Genomic DNA, 14977 nt, shown 5'->3' with positions numbered 1-14977 from the left:
CAGAGAATTGAAAGTGAATGGTGTTAACTTTGGAAGATTGACCTAGAAACTCTTTAAGTGTCTATTTGGTTGTCCTTTTGTACTGTGTGAAGATTAGTATTTTCTTCTCCATCAATACATCTGTTCTTTCTATTTCACCTGCAAATTAGGCGAGAATGTACTGTTCTGCCTGTCCCGACAGCATCTGGAATTCTTATTTCTGGGAAAATGTCTGGTTTATGACTCACAGGATTTTTAAGTGACATCTACTCTTGCTATAAACACTTCTTTGTTTATAATCACCTTTGTAGCCAGTGCTAGCTCAGCAATTTTAACATTTAACCTGGAGGCAATATGCATGCTGATGTAGGATTATTCATTAGCAGAAATTCTTCTTACATGGATGCACTCCTAGGTGATTCTATTAGTGCTTCTATTCTTGGGTGATCAACCCTGATTCAGATGAAGGCATATAATCTTTCTGATGATAGTTAGCTGTACATCATCATGAAAATAATCATAATAGATGTTTGATAGATTCATCTGCTCCAGTCACGTGTGTGTAGAAGGGAGAGAGATTTGTAATTTTAGGCATGAGTATATATGTATTCATTTTTCACAATATATGGCAATCCCCGTTCTGTTTTGTCAGCAGAAGTCACAGAAGATTGAATAAAATCTTTTATAGGATCAGACTTAGCATTAGAGGAGAAACATTTTAAAAGAAGTTGTCGTACAATCATACAACAGGATGTTTAATTGGAGTATGCCTTAACATCTACTTTAAAAAGAGGCAATCTTTAAGACAGTGGAAGTTCATTCAATGCTGCATTCTTTAGTTGCATAAATTCTCTACACATCAGATGCTTTTCTCCTCCAGCATACCTACAACATAATTGGATGTGTGGTGTTTTGTCTGTATAATTGGTACTGTGAGAACTTCCGTAGTCCTTGTAACCAAATGGTTTTATCACTCATTCCCAGGAATTCAGCTTTTGTTGTTGGAGCATAAATAGATCAAACTTAATTCCAGATTCATGTTGAATTTTATGGTTGGTATTTATTCCTTTACAGCTGTATAGTTTGGGTTCTGTAGATGCAAGTTTGTCTTCTAACACTGAATCCCTGTGTTCCACACTTAGCTAAATACTTTATCCCCACAAGCATACCCTACTTCAGGTCTACTAATGCTTCTGAATGCTGCAGTGCAGCTGGTTCTCCTTTCTGTAAGGTCATTGGCTTAAGTATTGGAAGAGGAAGCTATGAGCAGTTACTTATATGCTACACGGAGTAATCCAGTGTTTAGAGGTATTGAAAATTACTCTCAATGGTCTGATGTTCCTTTATGGTACTATAGCAGAAGGATGAATGAAACTTCAGACTTGCATGATTTCCATGTAGATAACAAAAAGGTGCAAGCAATAAAGACCTCTGTGGATTTGTTTACTTTTAAAAAAAATTATTTAGTTTACCAGGGCATTTTTTTGGTGCTCTTTGCTGCAGCGGTAGGTGGTGGAGTTTTTTGAGTTTCTGGTTTTTGGGTGGGGTTTTTTGTTGCTTTGTTTTAAGAAGATACTATTTGAGATATCTTTATCTTCTTAAACAAATGCAGTTTATAAGCAAAAGATGTTTTCCCAGCCCCAGTTACCTGTCTGTAGTTTAATAGGCTTATCTGTGTCTGTGCAGGAATAAATACCAGAAGTGCAAGTCCCTCCACATATCGAAGCACTCTTAAGTAAATTGTCACAGTGCTTTTCAGGAAAAACATGCTTTTAGCTTCTTACGGAGTTAATTATTGGCAGTGGATAACAGGATGCTGTTCCAGACATAGTAAGAAGATAACTTTTTATTAAAGCTGAAATTTGTTTTTCTTTATTTTAGAATTAGGAAGTATTCTGGAATTTTCAATAAATGCCTGATATGTTGCAATAAAGATTTTTTAAAATAACCTTTTTGTGAAACCATACATGTGATGCTTCCAAAATAATTTTTTTACATATGCATGTTTTACATAGTCTTGAATATTAGCTGTCAACTGTTCTATCTTCTGGCACATGCCCTGCATGTTAAGCATTTGACAAGACATTTGACTTCAAATTGTATTTTTACCTTGTTATGGGAGAATATTAACTCACATCTTTCAAAGTGAAGTTTTATGTGAGTTCAAGCTTCTTAGATTCTGCATCAAATGCACGGTGAATGATATTGGATTCTTTACATCTAGTCATATCAAGTATTCCAGAAAAAAAATGGATACTTTATTTGCATAAGTTCTGTACACATCTGATAGTTGTGGGACCTAATCTTCAAATAAGTTTTCTAGAGCACAGGCTTCTTGAGGAAAACCTTCCTTTGGAAGGTTCTGGTACTTTGGAATGTATTTCAGTTTGGGAAATGAGCAGCCATGACAGTTTGAGCCTCAGTCTATTTTGGTCTCTGTTTTGACTCTTTCTAGTAACACTTGTAGTTTTCCTTCTCTGCCCATGTGATCTCTTTTTACAAAACCCAACTGTTCATGATGTGTACTTTCAGAAACAGATGATGAGTTATGCCTTTTGTGAAAATCTCTGTTGAAGAATATTTAATTTTTGTTTTTTTCTTTCTCTGTTGCCTTGGAAATAGTGCATCAGTTCTTAGCACAGGTGATAGCTGGAAGCACTAGCCTTGTTCACTTGTAATGCTTGTATTAAAAAACGTAAGAGAGGCTTTGTTTCTGATACACATCTTACAGTGCTTTTAAAAAATTTTTTCCTTTTTTTTTAAAACTTGCATACAAGTTAGATATGTAGAGATGTTGAAAAGGTTGCTGATGTTGGAGCTTCCTTATCTCTGACCACTAAATGAACTTGATTTGGTGACTCTTGTTACAAAGGAGTATATGGCAGAACAGAACTTCTACCAAGAACAGGAGGGATGGCATTGCTATTGTACTGCAGCCTGGATGCTGATCTCTGGGTGTTACCACAGGATACATTCCTAATTTACAAATGTACTGGAGTGTCCTGAGGTATACAGCGTGACAGGAGTACTGATGTGCTTTCTGTTTTTAAGTGGAACAAAATAATTTTAGGCATGAGTATATATGTATTCATTTAAATGGCAAGCATTGGTTTTTTGATTTTTCTTGTGCTTGTGTAAATTACATCAGAACTCTACCAATCCTGTGTACGGTTGTTAAAGATACTTGTTTCAGTGTGCTGAATGGTGTTGATGCATATTATTCCATTAACATGGCAGTAAATTTTTATTTAAAGAGGCGAAAAAGAAGGTGATATGAGATTTGACATTTTCATCTGGCTCTGTTTAGCTTTTTTCCTAAGGATTGTGTCATATTTTTGTTTTGTTGAGTTGCTGTTGTGGTCAAAGGATTAGCATTCTTTCTTCCTCAGAGTCTTGTGTGTATTGGAGGCAGTTAAATATTTCTTTCTAAGTAGATTGCATGTTTTAACCTCAGAGGAAGGAAATTATATGAAACAGACTTGTAATGATAAATACTGGTATATTGTCACTGAGTATAGTGTAGGTGGTTCTGGTTAATGTGGGTGTGATAGTGTTGTTAAAGGCTTCAGGAATGTGAGGTGTACTGGATCTTAAGAGGGGCTGGAATCAAGAGGAAGAAATGGAAAGAGACGCGTGTTCTTGATTAGTGGTGGGGTTTTCTTTATTGTCAACTTCACATATTACTTAAACACACTTGTGCACTAGCTAGGCTGGGTAGATTATGCAGATTTCTTTACTACTTGATCCTGGGATGCTCAGTTGAAATATTGAACTAGAATAGATCATAGATTAAGTTGATACAAGAAACTGCTTTTTCATTCATCTTTACTTAGCAATCCTGGAAAGCTGCATTGTTGCTATCAGCAATTTCAACTTGTAGTGTTTGCCACTTGCTGTCTTATTAAGTAATGTTAAAATATTTAATATGAAACGATTTATGCATTAAGTAATATCATGGTTACTAATTTGGAGTGAGGCTGAAAGTTGAAATTTAATTTTATCAATAATGTTGTTTAGGAATATGAAGCACGGACAGGAAGAATGTATAAACCTCCACCCCCATCAGCAAGACGTAAAAATATTGAGTTTGAACCACTTTCAACTACTGCTTTGATTCTGGAGGATCGACCAGCGTAAGTATGATTCTGCTGTGCAACTGAAAGACTGAATTTCAGATACATTTCTGATGAGCTAAAATTCACAAGTCTTACGTGAAAGAATCGTTGGATTATTCTGCCTAACAAATACTTCCAGAAGAGTCTTTAAGTGTTTCACAGCCTATATAAGGAATTCTTTCTCACTGTAATGGAGCCACCAGTCTGTAATCTACTGTGTCTCACAGCTGTCTGTGACCATGCTCTGGGCATCCTCAAAGTCTTCAGGAATTTTCTTGATTGATTTCTTCACTGCTTTCTCAGTGTGCACTTCCTTCTCCCTTATCCTCCCTTCACCTGTTTTGGAAACTTAAAAACATTTTAGGTAGGAAATGCCTAAAAGTGCAGCTGAAGGCAGGGAAACAGCAACTGAAGATATAACAAAACCCACATTAAGTATAAATAAGAATAGTAATGAAAAATGAGTAATAAATTGGTCAGTATTTTCAGATATACAGTCTTCAGCAATTTGAAGGAAAGAGAAAGGACCTGCTGACTAAGAACACAAGCTTGAGGAAAACAAATGGAGAAACGTTTGCAAACTGCACCATGGAAAATCTTGTGATGGCACTGTTAAATGTTTACTCTAATCCCTTCCAGTTAGGAAATGGAAAATAGAACATATTAGTGTTTCTTTGGATATTCTCTCTGGGAGTATGTAAACTCATTCTGTGCTAAGGCAGAAATACTCTGAATGGAATTATGGATTACTATGAGTATTTGTTTTCATAAGTGCATTATTTCTTTTACTGTATGGTAGAGGGTAAGCTATGCAATAACTGGATTGCTGATGTTTTTCTTTACTTTTATAGTATTAGAATACACAAGCCAGGATGAATATGCTTTTACAAATGACACTTGTTTCAAACTGGAGTGCCATCCCAAGCATGTAGTGTGTTGCCATAGTCTAACCTTTGAAAATACTTTCTACTCTCACTTTAATTGAAAATATTAATACGTGATTTTGTCTGCTTGTATGAGAGAGGAGACAAAACTTTTTTAATGTTAAAATGACAAAACTGTTTACTGTTTATTTTGGACCAAAGTAGACTAGAGATTAGGTAAGAGGCTGAGACCAAACACTGCGTTTTAAATTGCTTTGAAGTGAGTCTCCTTGGTCAAGAGGAAGTGTGTTTAGCAATTAGAGGATCATTATGCAGCCAAAAAACAAACACATTTTTATCTCTTGAACTTTTAGACTGCACCAAGCTTCCTTAACTTTAGCTCTGACATCAGTTGTGATCTATCCTTTCTTCCTTTGGCAGACTTACCTTCTTTTGTGAGAAGTTTAAAGGCTTAACTACAACAAATAAAAACCTTTATCTTATATTGAAAATACATATCACAGATTTCATAGGAACATATGATTAAAATACACATGGGCAGAAATGCATTGGAATAAATAACGATATGGTATATCAGCATTTTCCTTTTGTCACTCACTTGAGCATCATTCCAGGTGTTCAAGAAAACTAAAACACGAGCAGCAAACATCCTAGTAGTTCTCTACAGCTGTTACTGGAACACGGGCAGTATGGCAGCCCCAAAGCTCACCTTTGAGAAAAACTGAATTTAATCCTGTTCTGAAATGGTCCAGAATGTCATTTGTGTGTATTGAATTCAGGAACAACTTGTTTTCAGAAATCTTCCTGCCAAATCAGTGGAGGAGGCTTTACGTCATCGACAAGAATACGACGAGATGGTGGCAGAAGCAAAAAAACGAGGTATGTCAACTGCCAACAATCACTGTAATTCCTCTCAACTCTGCTGCAAAAATAAAGTAAATCCTGGCTTGTAGGCAAGTGGGTACATTAAAGAAACTCCTGTTTAATGTCTAGGTAATTCTCTGGTGCATAGGGGCACACAGTTTAAAACAGAACTCAGTTATCAAATTGTTATTCTGCTACAATGAATGTAGCTAGAATGCAACTTAACCTTTCATTTACTTTTTAAGGAAAAACTTAATTTTTTCAAGATACTTGTGTAGTGTGGTCACCTAGAAACTTTCTGGATACTGGGACTTTTTTTGCAAGATGTGTTGCTGCAGTTGCCAGTAAGAGCCAAGGTATAATAAAGCTGACTGCTTAAAGATCTGGTTTCTTAAGAATTTTAGATCAATTTCAATGTGAAGAGAGATGAAAACTTTGGGGTTATTTTCCAATCAGCTGTACCTGCGCGAACCTTCTTACTCCCACTAGGCATGATTAATTTAAAAAACAGATCTGTAGCATCCGGTACTGCATCCATCTATGAATAGTTGCTGAAAGGACTTGTAGTCTTGTGCCTAGTATTCAGGGAATAAGCTTTTTTAAGAATCTGTGCTGCATGTTTTACTTGGACTATTGTCAGAGATACGAGCTTCTGAACTGATTGATCATCTATGGATCTGTGGCAGCTTACTTTGAAAGATGCAATAAGAAATCCACAGCATTTGACAATGCATTTCACTCTGCTCTTGTGGTGTGTATCTTGTAAGTTGTGATCTGTGGTCTGTGTTCTTTAGCAACAGCATCTTTGGAGGTTCAGCCATGTGTGGTGTTCTCATGTGTGCCCTGGTTTATTAACTGTTGCTACACACTCAAAGCTTTGGAAAAAACTTGATGAAGCTGGTCAGCCATATCTGTTTACCAAGGAGAGCATGTTTACTCTCTTGATGTGACCAATGCATGCTTAAATAGAAAATGTCTTGCAATTTCACAGTGGTTCTAAGTGATGTCAGGAGAGCACTGGTCTGTCCTTCTTATAGCCTTTTTGATAAGAGGAATCTGCAAATGATCTTTTTTTAACAGAAGGCAGGACATTGTTCTCTTGTTCAGCATTGTGACTTTGTCTTAGGTCTTTAGGTCCTGTTTCCAGAAAAGAAAATACAGAATCCTTTTAGGTGGAAGCTTCAGTAAAATTTGAATAGTTTTAAAATGGATGTAGAATTGCACTTTTAAATAGTAAAATTATCCATAAATATTGCTGATTAATCTAGTGAATAAATAAGGCTCAGATAAAATATGGTATGAAAATCACGAGTGGAAAAAGAGCGCTGATGATGTGCTTGCTTATTAGCTATCCTGTGTATTGCAGAAGAGAATTATCTGAGTTTTCTAGCCTGATTTTTGCTTGTCTAAATCACTGTATTGGAACAACTTAGCTTAAATTAAAAAATGTCCAGAGAAATACACCTACAATCAACAGAAATAGTACATGCAACTGTAATTTACCCTCGATATTTTAGACATCTAAATACTTGGGTAGTAGCTGAATAATTTACCTAATAATTTATATACACTAATACAGAATTATTAACATGTTATGCCTAACAGAAATTAAAGAAGCGCATAAAAGGAAAAAAATAATGAGAGAGCGTTTCAAGCAAGAAGAGAATATCGCTAGTGCTATGGTGATTTGGGTCAATGAAATACTACCTAACTGGGAAGGCATGTAAGTAAAGTTCTGCTGTATAAATGAGGCAAGCATGGCTTGTTTCTCCTCTGGAAACTGAGGACCCACATACCTTATTTTCCTTTTCTGTGTTGTCAAGAAGTCAGTTTTTGTTGCCATGATATAGTGTGAGGTCATTACAGAGCAACATGAAATGTGCTTTCTGGGAGCTGAATGTTTGGGGGTTTTTAATGGGGCTTTAGCATCAGTAGAGATCTTTGAATATTGATTTGGTAGACAGTATGTTAATTTGCTTGTAAATTGTCCAGTGATTTTAGAAAACAAGATGTGCAATGTGTGCCATTTTTTTTCCTTCTCCCTGCTTCTATATATTAGGCGTGCTACCCGAAGAGTTCGAGAGCTGTGGTGGCAGGGATTGCCCCCAAGTGTACGTGGGAAGGTTTGGAGTCTAGCTGTGGGAAATGAATTAAACATCACTCCTGGTATGTTCCTGACAGATCACATGTTAATGCTAAATTAAGTTGATTATTTTCAAAGAAAAATGCAAACTTTTGTTAAATATATATATATGTATGTATATATATAAATCAGGGTATATTTCTTTATGAAGACATGTATTTTGCAAGGTTAGGAACAATTGTGTTTTACAAGTAGACATCGTAGCCTCATAAATTATGGGAACAATGTTCAAAACCGGCTTACAAAAACATTTAGTATTTTAAGAATTAAGGTAGTGCTTCCCCCCACAAAATAATTTTTATGTTTAAAACAGAATTTGTAGCTTTGCTTTCTTAAGGGCGTGAAAAGGGGAGAATTGCTTTATTTTGTAACTAATAATTGTAAGCATTTCATTCACAAACATACAAATCTGAATTATGTAAGGCATGATTTCCCTGTCATAATTTGCATGTTCACAGCAGAAAGTACAACACAGTGCACACTATAAAACTGTGTATAGTGGTAACCATCTAATAGACTCTTCTCCTGCCCCCAGTGATGAAACCAAGTAACCAAAGCCAAGAATCCTTAGCATGCTTTTGTCTTGGATGGGTGCTTTTCTTACTACTTCCTTTTTGATAATTGGTTTTGTTTTGGTTTCTTGAAGAACTTTATGAAATCTTCTTGTCAAGGGCTAAGGAACGATGGAAAAGCTTCAGTGAGACAAGTTCTGAGAATGACATAGAAGGTGAGATCTCCTGAGTGCTCGACAACCTCCTATTCACTTTTACAAACCCAGGAAGTCTCACAAGTTCCTCTGCAATTTCAGCATTAAGAATACTTGTTAAAAGTTCTCAAAGTCATTCCCTTCTTAAATGTTTGCTGTCTTTTAACAAGTTAGTGAGTGAGGGGTTTGGCAGTGCTTACTGTATCAATAAAAGACTTGGCTCTCATGAAAATATTAGATGAAATACAAAAAGAAGAAATAGGAAACTCAATTACAATACATGCTCTTGCTTAGCTCTTCTTCGATGGGTTCTCAGTTGGTATCACTTCCATGATTTTGGGAAAGTAAAAAGAATATGTTCTATTATTTGGTTCTGAAACTGAGAGGTGAAAAATACAAAACATGACACATTTCAGATCCCACTTGTATTTCCTTGCCTGGCCAGATGGCCTTTCCTTCCAAATCTATTAAGTGGAGATCTTAGCACTCTTTTGTTGAATGCAGTTTTTTCACTGGCATATTGTTGTCTTCTGTGGATGTTCTTTCTGTTAAAAATAGCATCAGTGATATTTTTAATGTTGGATGTCTCCTTGTTATAAAGGTTAACTCTTTGTGCTGTTGACTGATAATTTTTAAAATGCTGCCCTGTGATAGTGTCTTTTCCATTACTTTAGTTGTTTGTGCTTGCCATTGCCTACTTTGACTGTAAATTATTTGGGTCTTCCTTAGGGATAGCCCTGTGACACATCTGAAGCATGTTTTGAGACAAACAATTTATAAAAAATTCTGTGTGTACATGACTGTAAATATGCTTATCCTTGGAAAACATGTTTGCAATGCCCCTTGGTCTGTGGAGTGGTGGTTTGCTTGTTCTTTTGTTGTGGGGGGTGTGGGCAGTCTTAGGGGAAAGCTTAGGTAATCTGGTTTTTTGAGAGGTAATAGTTCTGGATGAGAATGAAGGGAGGAGGTGTTTTAATTGTGCCAGGTGTCTTGGGAAGTAATAAGGAAAACTGAAGAATGACAGAATTTTCATCTCTGAAAAGCAAGCAAGCTGACAGTGCTTATTACTAATCTTTGGTAGCAAAGTCTGGAAGACCAACTATGATAGTTTTAGGAAGACTGGAGTGAAATGCTGCTTTCCAAGCTTCAGCAGAGCAGGTTCTGTTAAGCCTGTTCATCAAATTGTCATCTTGGCTTTCCTGTTGGACATCTTGTCTGATTTCAGCCCTCTGAAAGAGCCTTTTCCCCAAGTCTTTTACCTGTCTTTTTTCCCACATTATCACTAGTGTTTTTATCATGTCCCTATGGAGAGGATTGGACAGAGATAATTCAAGGGCTAGCAGAATTTCTTCTGGAAGTTCTTGGATGAATTGTCTTTATGTGCCTTCCTTGTCTTTATATGCCTACAGGAGTTTTGTTCTGAAGTTTGTAGAATTTATCAGGTTTAATAAGTGTTGGTTTTGCTTGCAGATGCAGGTGCATCTGTTGCTGATCGTGAGGCCAGTCTGGAGCTAATTAAGTTGGATATATCACGCACATTTCCATCCCTGTATATTTTCCAGAAGGTGAGATGCCTTTAACTTTAGTTATGACAGCTTTAAAATTCTGAATAGTTAAACAAGAAACATAACTGGCCAAATATGGAATAGGTTTTAGAAGTTGTTTGGACTTCTTAAATGTTTTTAAATGAGAATAAAGTAGAGACACTTAGTGATGGATTATGAGGTTTTTTCTCCTTGAAAAATTGTATGAGATTCCTATTAATGAATTGATTCCTATTAATTCCTATTAATTATGAAACTACAGGTAGAAATGAGAGCATTTTCACTGCTATAGAAATCTTGATGCATTCTGGTACACCTTTTCAGGCTTTATGATTTTTATATAGCACACACATGTATATAAAATAAGATGCAATATCGTTATACAGTAACTTGTGCTACTAAGAATTAAAATATCCATTGTCTCTGAAAAGGAAAGACCAACCTTGAATATATACCAGATATCCTCATTTTCTATTATGTACTGATTTCTGCTGAATTATTTTATAGGATTATTGTTACCTTTCTTTTAACATCTCAAAAGCATTTTTGGTAATGCTTGGAGTAAAAAATGGTATTACTCTAGATATTAGTAAAGCAACAATTCACTGGCTCACTTGCATCTTAAAATATCAGCTTCTTCCTTTCCTGTATTTTTTTGAAAATAAGTATTTCTTTTCTCCTTCTACCCTCTCCTCTTATTAGGGTGGTCCTTATCATGATCTCCTGCATAGTGTTTTAGGAGCGTATACATGTTACAGACCAGATGTGGGATATGTAAGTATTTGCTGTAAAATGTTTCTAACATGACAAATAAGCTTAGGATTAAAGTATATTGAATAAATAGGTATTCTAAACATTATGCTACCAGCACTTAAAAAAATAATTAAACTTGGGCAGTTATTTCGTAGCAGTCACAATGATGGTAGTTCTTAGAGACAATTAAATAGCTGAAAATATATTGAATGTCAGTGTTGAGCATCTGGATTGCATGGAAAATTTTAAACGGGTGTGTTCATAAGACATTATAGTTCTGACAGAGTATCCACAGGGAAAAAACCCTTAAGTTGCTAGTGGACTTCCAGTTAGCACCTCACTTGTTCTGTCTTACTGTTGCTTCCCCTGTTGCCCTTTCCATAGTGATACTCCCTGCTTCACTACTACGTGTCCAAAAATCTAGAAAATCCTTCTTAGTTGTCTTGCTGACATAGAATAATCACTCCCTCTGAGTGCACTGAAGATAAGACAGTTTTCAGCAAACATTACTGTGTTTAAAAACAAGGGAAAAAGAAAAACATTTAAAAAACTGTCAAAAACCCCTGAACAAACCAACTAAACCTAACATCTGTCTCAATGGTGTTATCTTACAGAAGCATTTAAACAATGAGCAGTAATGAAGAAAAGGGGTTTTTTTTTGGTCTTTGTTCCTGGGGGTATCTAGGAACATCTTTCACAAGCTCTAATGCTTCGGGGCTCAAAAACACTTGAAAAGTTTTAAGTCCCATCCATGCAACAAAGCATTATTTTGCACAGGGTGTGTCTTCCTCTCTAAATCAGATATGCTTGGGACTCTGCATAAATAACTAGTTGGTTTTTCATGTTCAAATGTTTGTAGGCCTGAATTCTGTCATCTGTGACCTCATTTTTGGAGACTCTCCCATATTTTTTAAGTGAGATTACAAACTCTGCTGGTTCTGAGACTGCTTGTTCCCAGGGTGGAGTTTCAAAAGGCAAATAAGTAATTTTTTGTGGATAAGTTTTATCTTTTCCATTAGAAATATAGCCAGTTTTGATATTTCTTATCACATTTTTTAATGTTAATATGACAGTAAATGTAATCTTATTTCCACACCTATTTATCCCCCAGAAATGGAAAGCTGATCGACTGTTTCTGATGCATATCAGTACCTTTTTCCCTAGTTGATTAAAATGCTGTGTGGGTTCTTCTTTAATGAGAACAGGCAGCATGAATGTTTAGAGACAGTGGAATAAAGATGATTGCAATTGAAATTGGTAAAATTATTGTTAGCATAATGGGTATTCAGATCATCACTTAACTACAAGAATCATGCTCTTTACTTTTATTGCAGGCTAAAGTGTTTTTGGGAGAGTAATGGTGGAAAAATGTAAACTTGCATTACAGCTAACCATCTAGAAGTAATTTTATATATGTGAAAAATTACAGTTTGGCAAGTGGAAAGACATGTATTGACAGTTCTGAAACAGAATTTTGTCTCAGTTCCAACGTATCTGTCTGGGTCTAAACTGTCCCATATGTGAAGTTTTTCTCCATGACTGCTTTTCCCATAGTTTAACAATGAACTTGAGGCCAGATTTTGTTTCTCATGAGCTCTGCATTCACTCTGTGTGGTTTTAACTTTCTTGTATTTCAAGTCCTGAGGACTTGTGATCATGAGACCTCCCAGAGCGTCTGAACTGCCGGAATCAAATTGATTGCATGCATAAAAATAATTTATCCACGTTGTTCCTATTCAGCTGGAAATGTTATGCAATAGTACTTGATAAATTGCAAACTGTAAATATTTCCATTTCCAAAGATGTAAGATCTACTGAACCTACTCACTTTTATTTGCCCAATGCTTTTCCCACTTGAAGGTACAAGGGATGTCCTTCATTGCTGCTGTGCTCATTCTCAATCTGGAAGAGGCAGATGCTTTCATTGCCTTTGCTAACCTTCTAAACAAGCCATGCCAGCTGGCCTTTTTCCGTGTGGATCACAGCATGGTATGCACAGAGTTTTCTAGTTTTGGACCTTAACGTTCTTTTGACTTGAAGCATAGTGATTTTATTGATGACTTCCTTTTGTCCTATTGAATAATGGAGAACTTTAACATGTGATTATAAAACTGAGAATACCAGGTACTAATCCGTAAAGCTCATTCTCATGTTTTGATTTCTCCTCTAGAAACTTTTAATCATTTTACTTAGCCTAAGGAGTCACATTGTGCTGTGTTGACATCAGTTCTTGATTGGGTTTGTGTTAGTTTACAACCAAACATTCTTTTGATGATTGCTTATAATGTGCTTTACTATCCCTACAGATGCTGAAATACTTTGCAGCCTTTGAAGTATTTTTTGAAGAAAATCTTCCTAAATTGTTTCTTCATTTCAAATCATACAGTCTTACTCCAGACATATATTTGATAGACTGGTGAGTTCACAGAACATAGAAAACCTAAGCTTAGAACTGTTGGAACACTTTCTATTTTGCTATAGGTCTTTCAACACTGGAAATAAAGCATTAAAAAAGGCATTCAGTAGGTGCTGTGAAGTCATGATGAACTGTTTTGTGTAACTGCAGTTCCTCTGACAGGCTTCAAGCTTTATTAAAAGGGGTGTATTCAGTTAAAAAATGAGACAAACAGGAGTTCTGTGTGTTCATTCTCCTGTTGCTGCAGTTGTGTGACATAAATCGGGGAGAGGAGGCTACTACACCGTAGTAGTATGGTGTACTGTGATTGTAAGTGACTTGATGAAATGAGCATAATCAGCTACTGAAGGAAGCATGACTATAGGAATAGAGACTTTAAAGCAGCGGGAGGATGAAATTTAAGACCTGGTTTGAAAAGGGATAAACTTGAAAATGCAGTGAACAAGGAATGTTTGAAGTAAGGAATGTTCTAAGGCAGAGAGTAGCAAGCTCTGCTGTGTATCTGTAATGGAAGGTAGTAGTTCAGGCACCCTTGAAGTGTGGTAGTGCTGTCAAAAACAGAATATCTGTTTGTGTGTGTAAGGATGAGTTTCATCTAGAATTATTATTAGAGTTTTGAGATTTTAATGTGAAAAATTTTAAAATGTATCTCAAATGTAGCTATTGATTTATCATTAGTACATTAGTGGGATGCAGCCCTCTATTGAGATTACTTGTGGCTTTAGATTTAGCTTAGGAAACAAATGATGAACAGAGCTGTTAAACTGTATGGCTTAAATGAGAGGGGTTAAGTTACACAGTTGTGATCTTTGTTGCTTAAGTTCTTAGGTTTGTATTATACTCTGTTCGAGTATGAAGAGATTGTCACTTCTTTAGCCAGAGCTTTCTAAAGGAGATTGCATTCAAATGGAGGATTTCTTGTGGCATCCAAAGAGAAGGGTTTCAGAATACAAGTTCTGACTTCAAGAACTGTAGACTTGTGGATCAGTGAAATAGGGGAAAAAAAAGTGTATAAAATAACTTGCCATCTGCTTACTCTGAACTAATGTAACTGAGGTTTTAAGGAAGTTATCTTTTAGTTTTTCTGAAATAAGTTATAACTCTTCCTTTTTGTTTGTTTTTGACTCATTTGTAGGATCTTTACACTCTACAGCAAGTCATTACCACTTGATCTGGCCTGTCGTGTCTGGGATGTTTTCTGTAGAGATGGAGAAGAATTTTTGTTTAGGACAGGATTAGGAATCCTTCGGTTATATGAAGATATTCTCCTACAGATGGACTTTATTCATATAGCACAGTTTCTAACAAAACTTCCAGAAGATATTACATCAGAAAAGCTTTTTAGTTGTATTGCAGCTATTCAGATGCAGAATAGTAACAAAAAATGGGCACAGGTGAGTTTCTTGGAGATATATATCAAATCTGACATGTCAGCACATGAATATATGGGGTACCTCTCTTCATGATTATTTAAGCTGCTTGTCTGACTCCTGAGCAATGGGCGCTTCCTTTCTAGAGTCTCATTTTAGAAATTAATCTCAGTGCTAATATTGTGGTGGTTAATACTGAGATT

At 35.9% G+C, this 14977-nt stretch overlaps 1 protein-coding gene across 2 annotated transcripts in view; it reads left to right on the top strand.

Moving 5' to 3' along the window:
* Positions 1–14977, top strand: part of TBC1D12 (TBC1 domain family member 12) — a 41392-nt gene that overhangs the window by 24698 nt on the left and 1717 nt on the right. For both annotated transcript variants that reach the window (XM_053984116.1, XM_053984115.1), the window contains 10 exons: positions 3997–4112; positions 5775–5857; positions 7448–7565; positions 7902–8008; positions 8632–8712; positions 10162–10256; positions 10938–11009; positions 12849–12977; positions 13295–13404; positions 14540–14798. In XM_053984116.1, coding sequence (XP_053840091.1) covers positions 3997–4112; positions 5775–5857; positions 7448–7565; positions 7902–8008; positions 8632–8712; positions 10162–10256; positions 10938–11009; positions 12849–12977; positions 13295–13404; positions 14540–14798 — 1170 coding nt within the window. The remainder of the gene's footprint in view (positions 1–3996; positions 4113–5774; positions 5858–7447; positions 7566–7901; positions 8009–8631; positions 8713–10161; positions 10257–10937; positions 11010–12848; positions 12978–13294; positions 13405–14539; positions 14799–14977) is intronic.

Source organism: Vidua macroura, chromosome 8 (assembly GCF_024509145.1).
Source record: "Vidua macroura isolate BioBank_ID:100142 chromosome 8, ASM2450914v1, whole genome shotgun sequence".
Taxonomy (NCBI): Eukaryota; Metazoa; Chordata; class Aves; order Passeriformes; family Viduidae; genus Vidua; species Vidua macroura.
The sequence above is the reverse complement of the archived record's forward strand: the minus strand, read 5'-3'. Positions and strand labels throughout refer to the sequence as shown.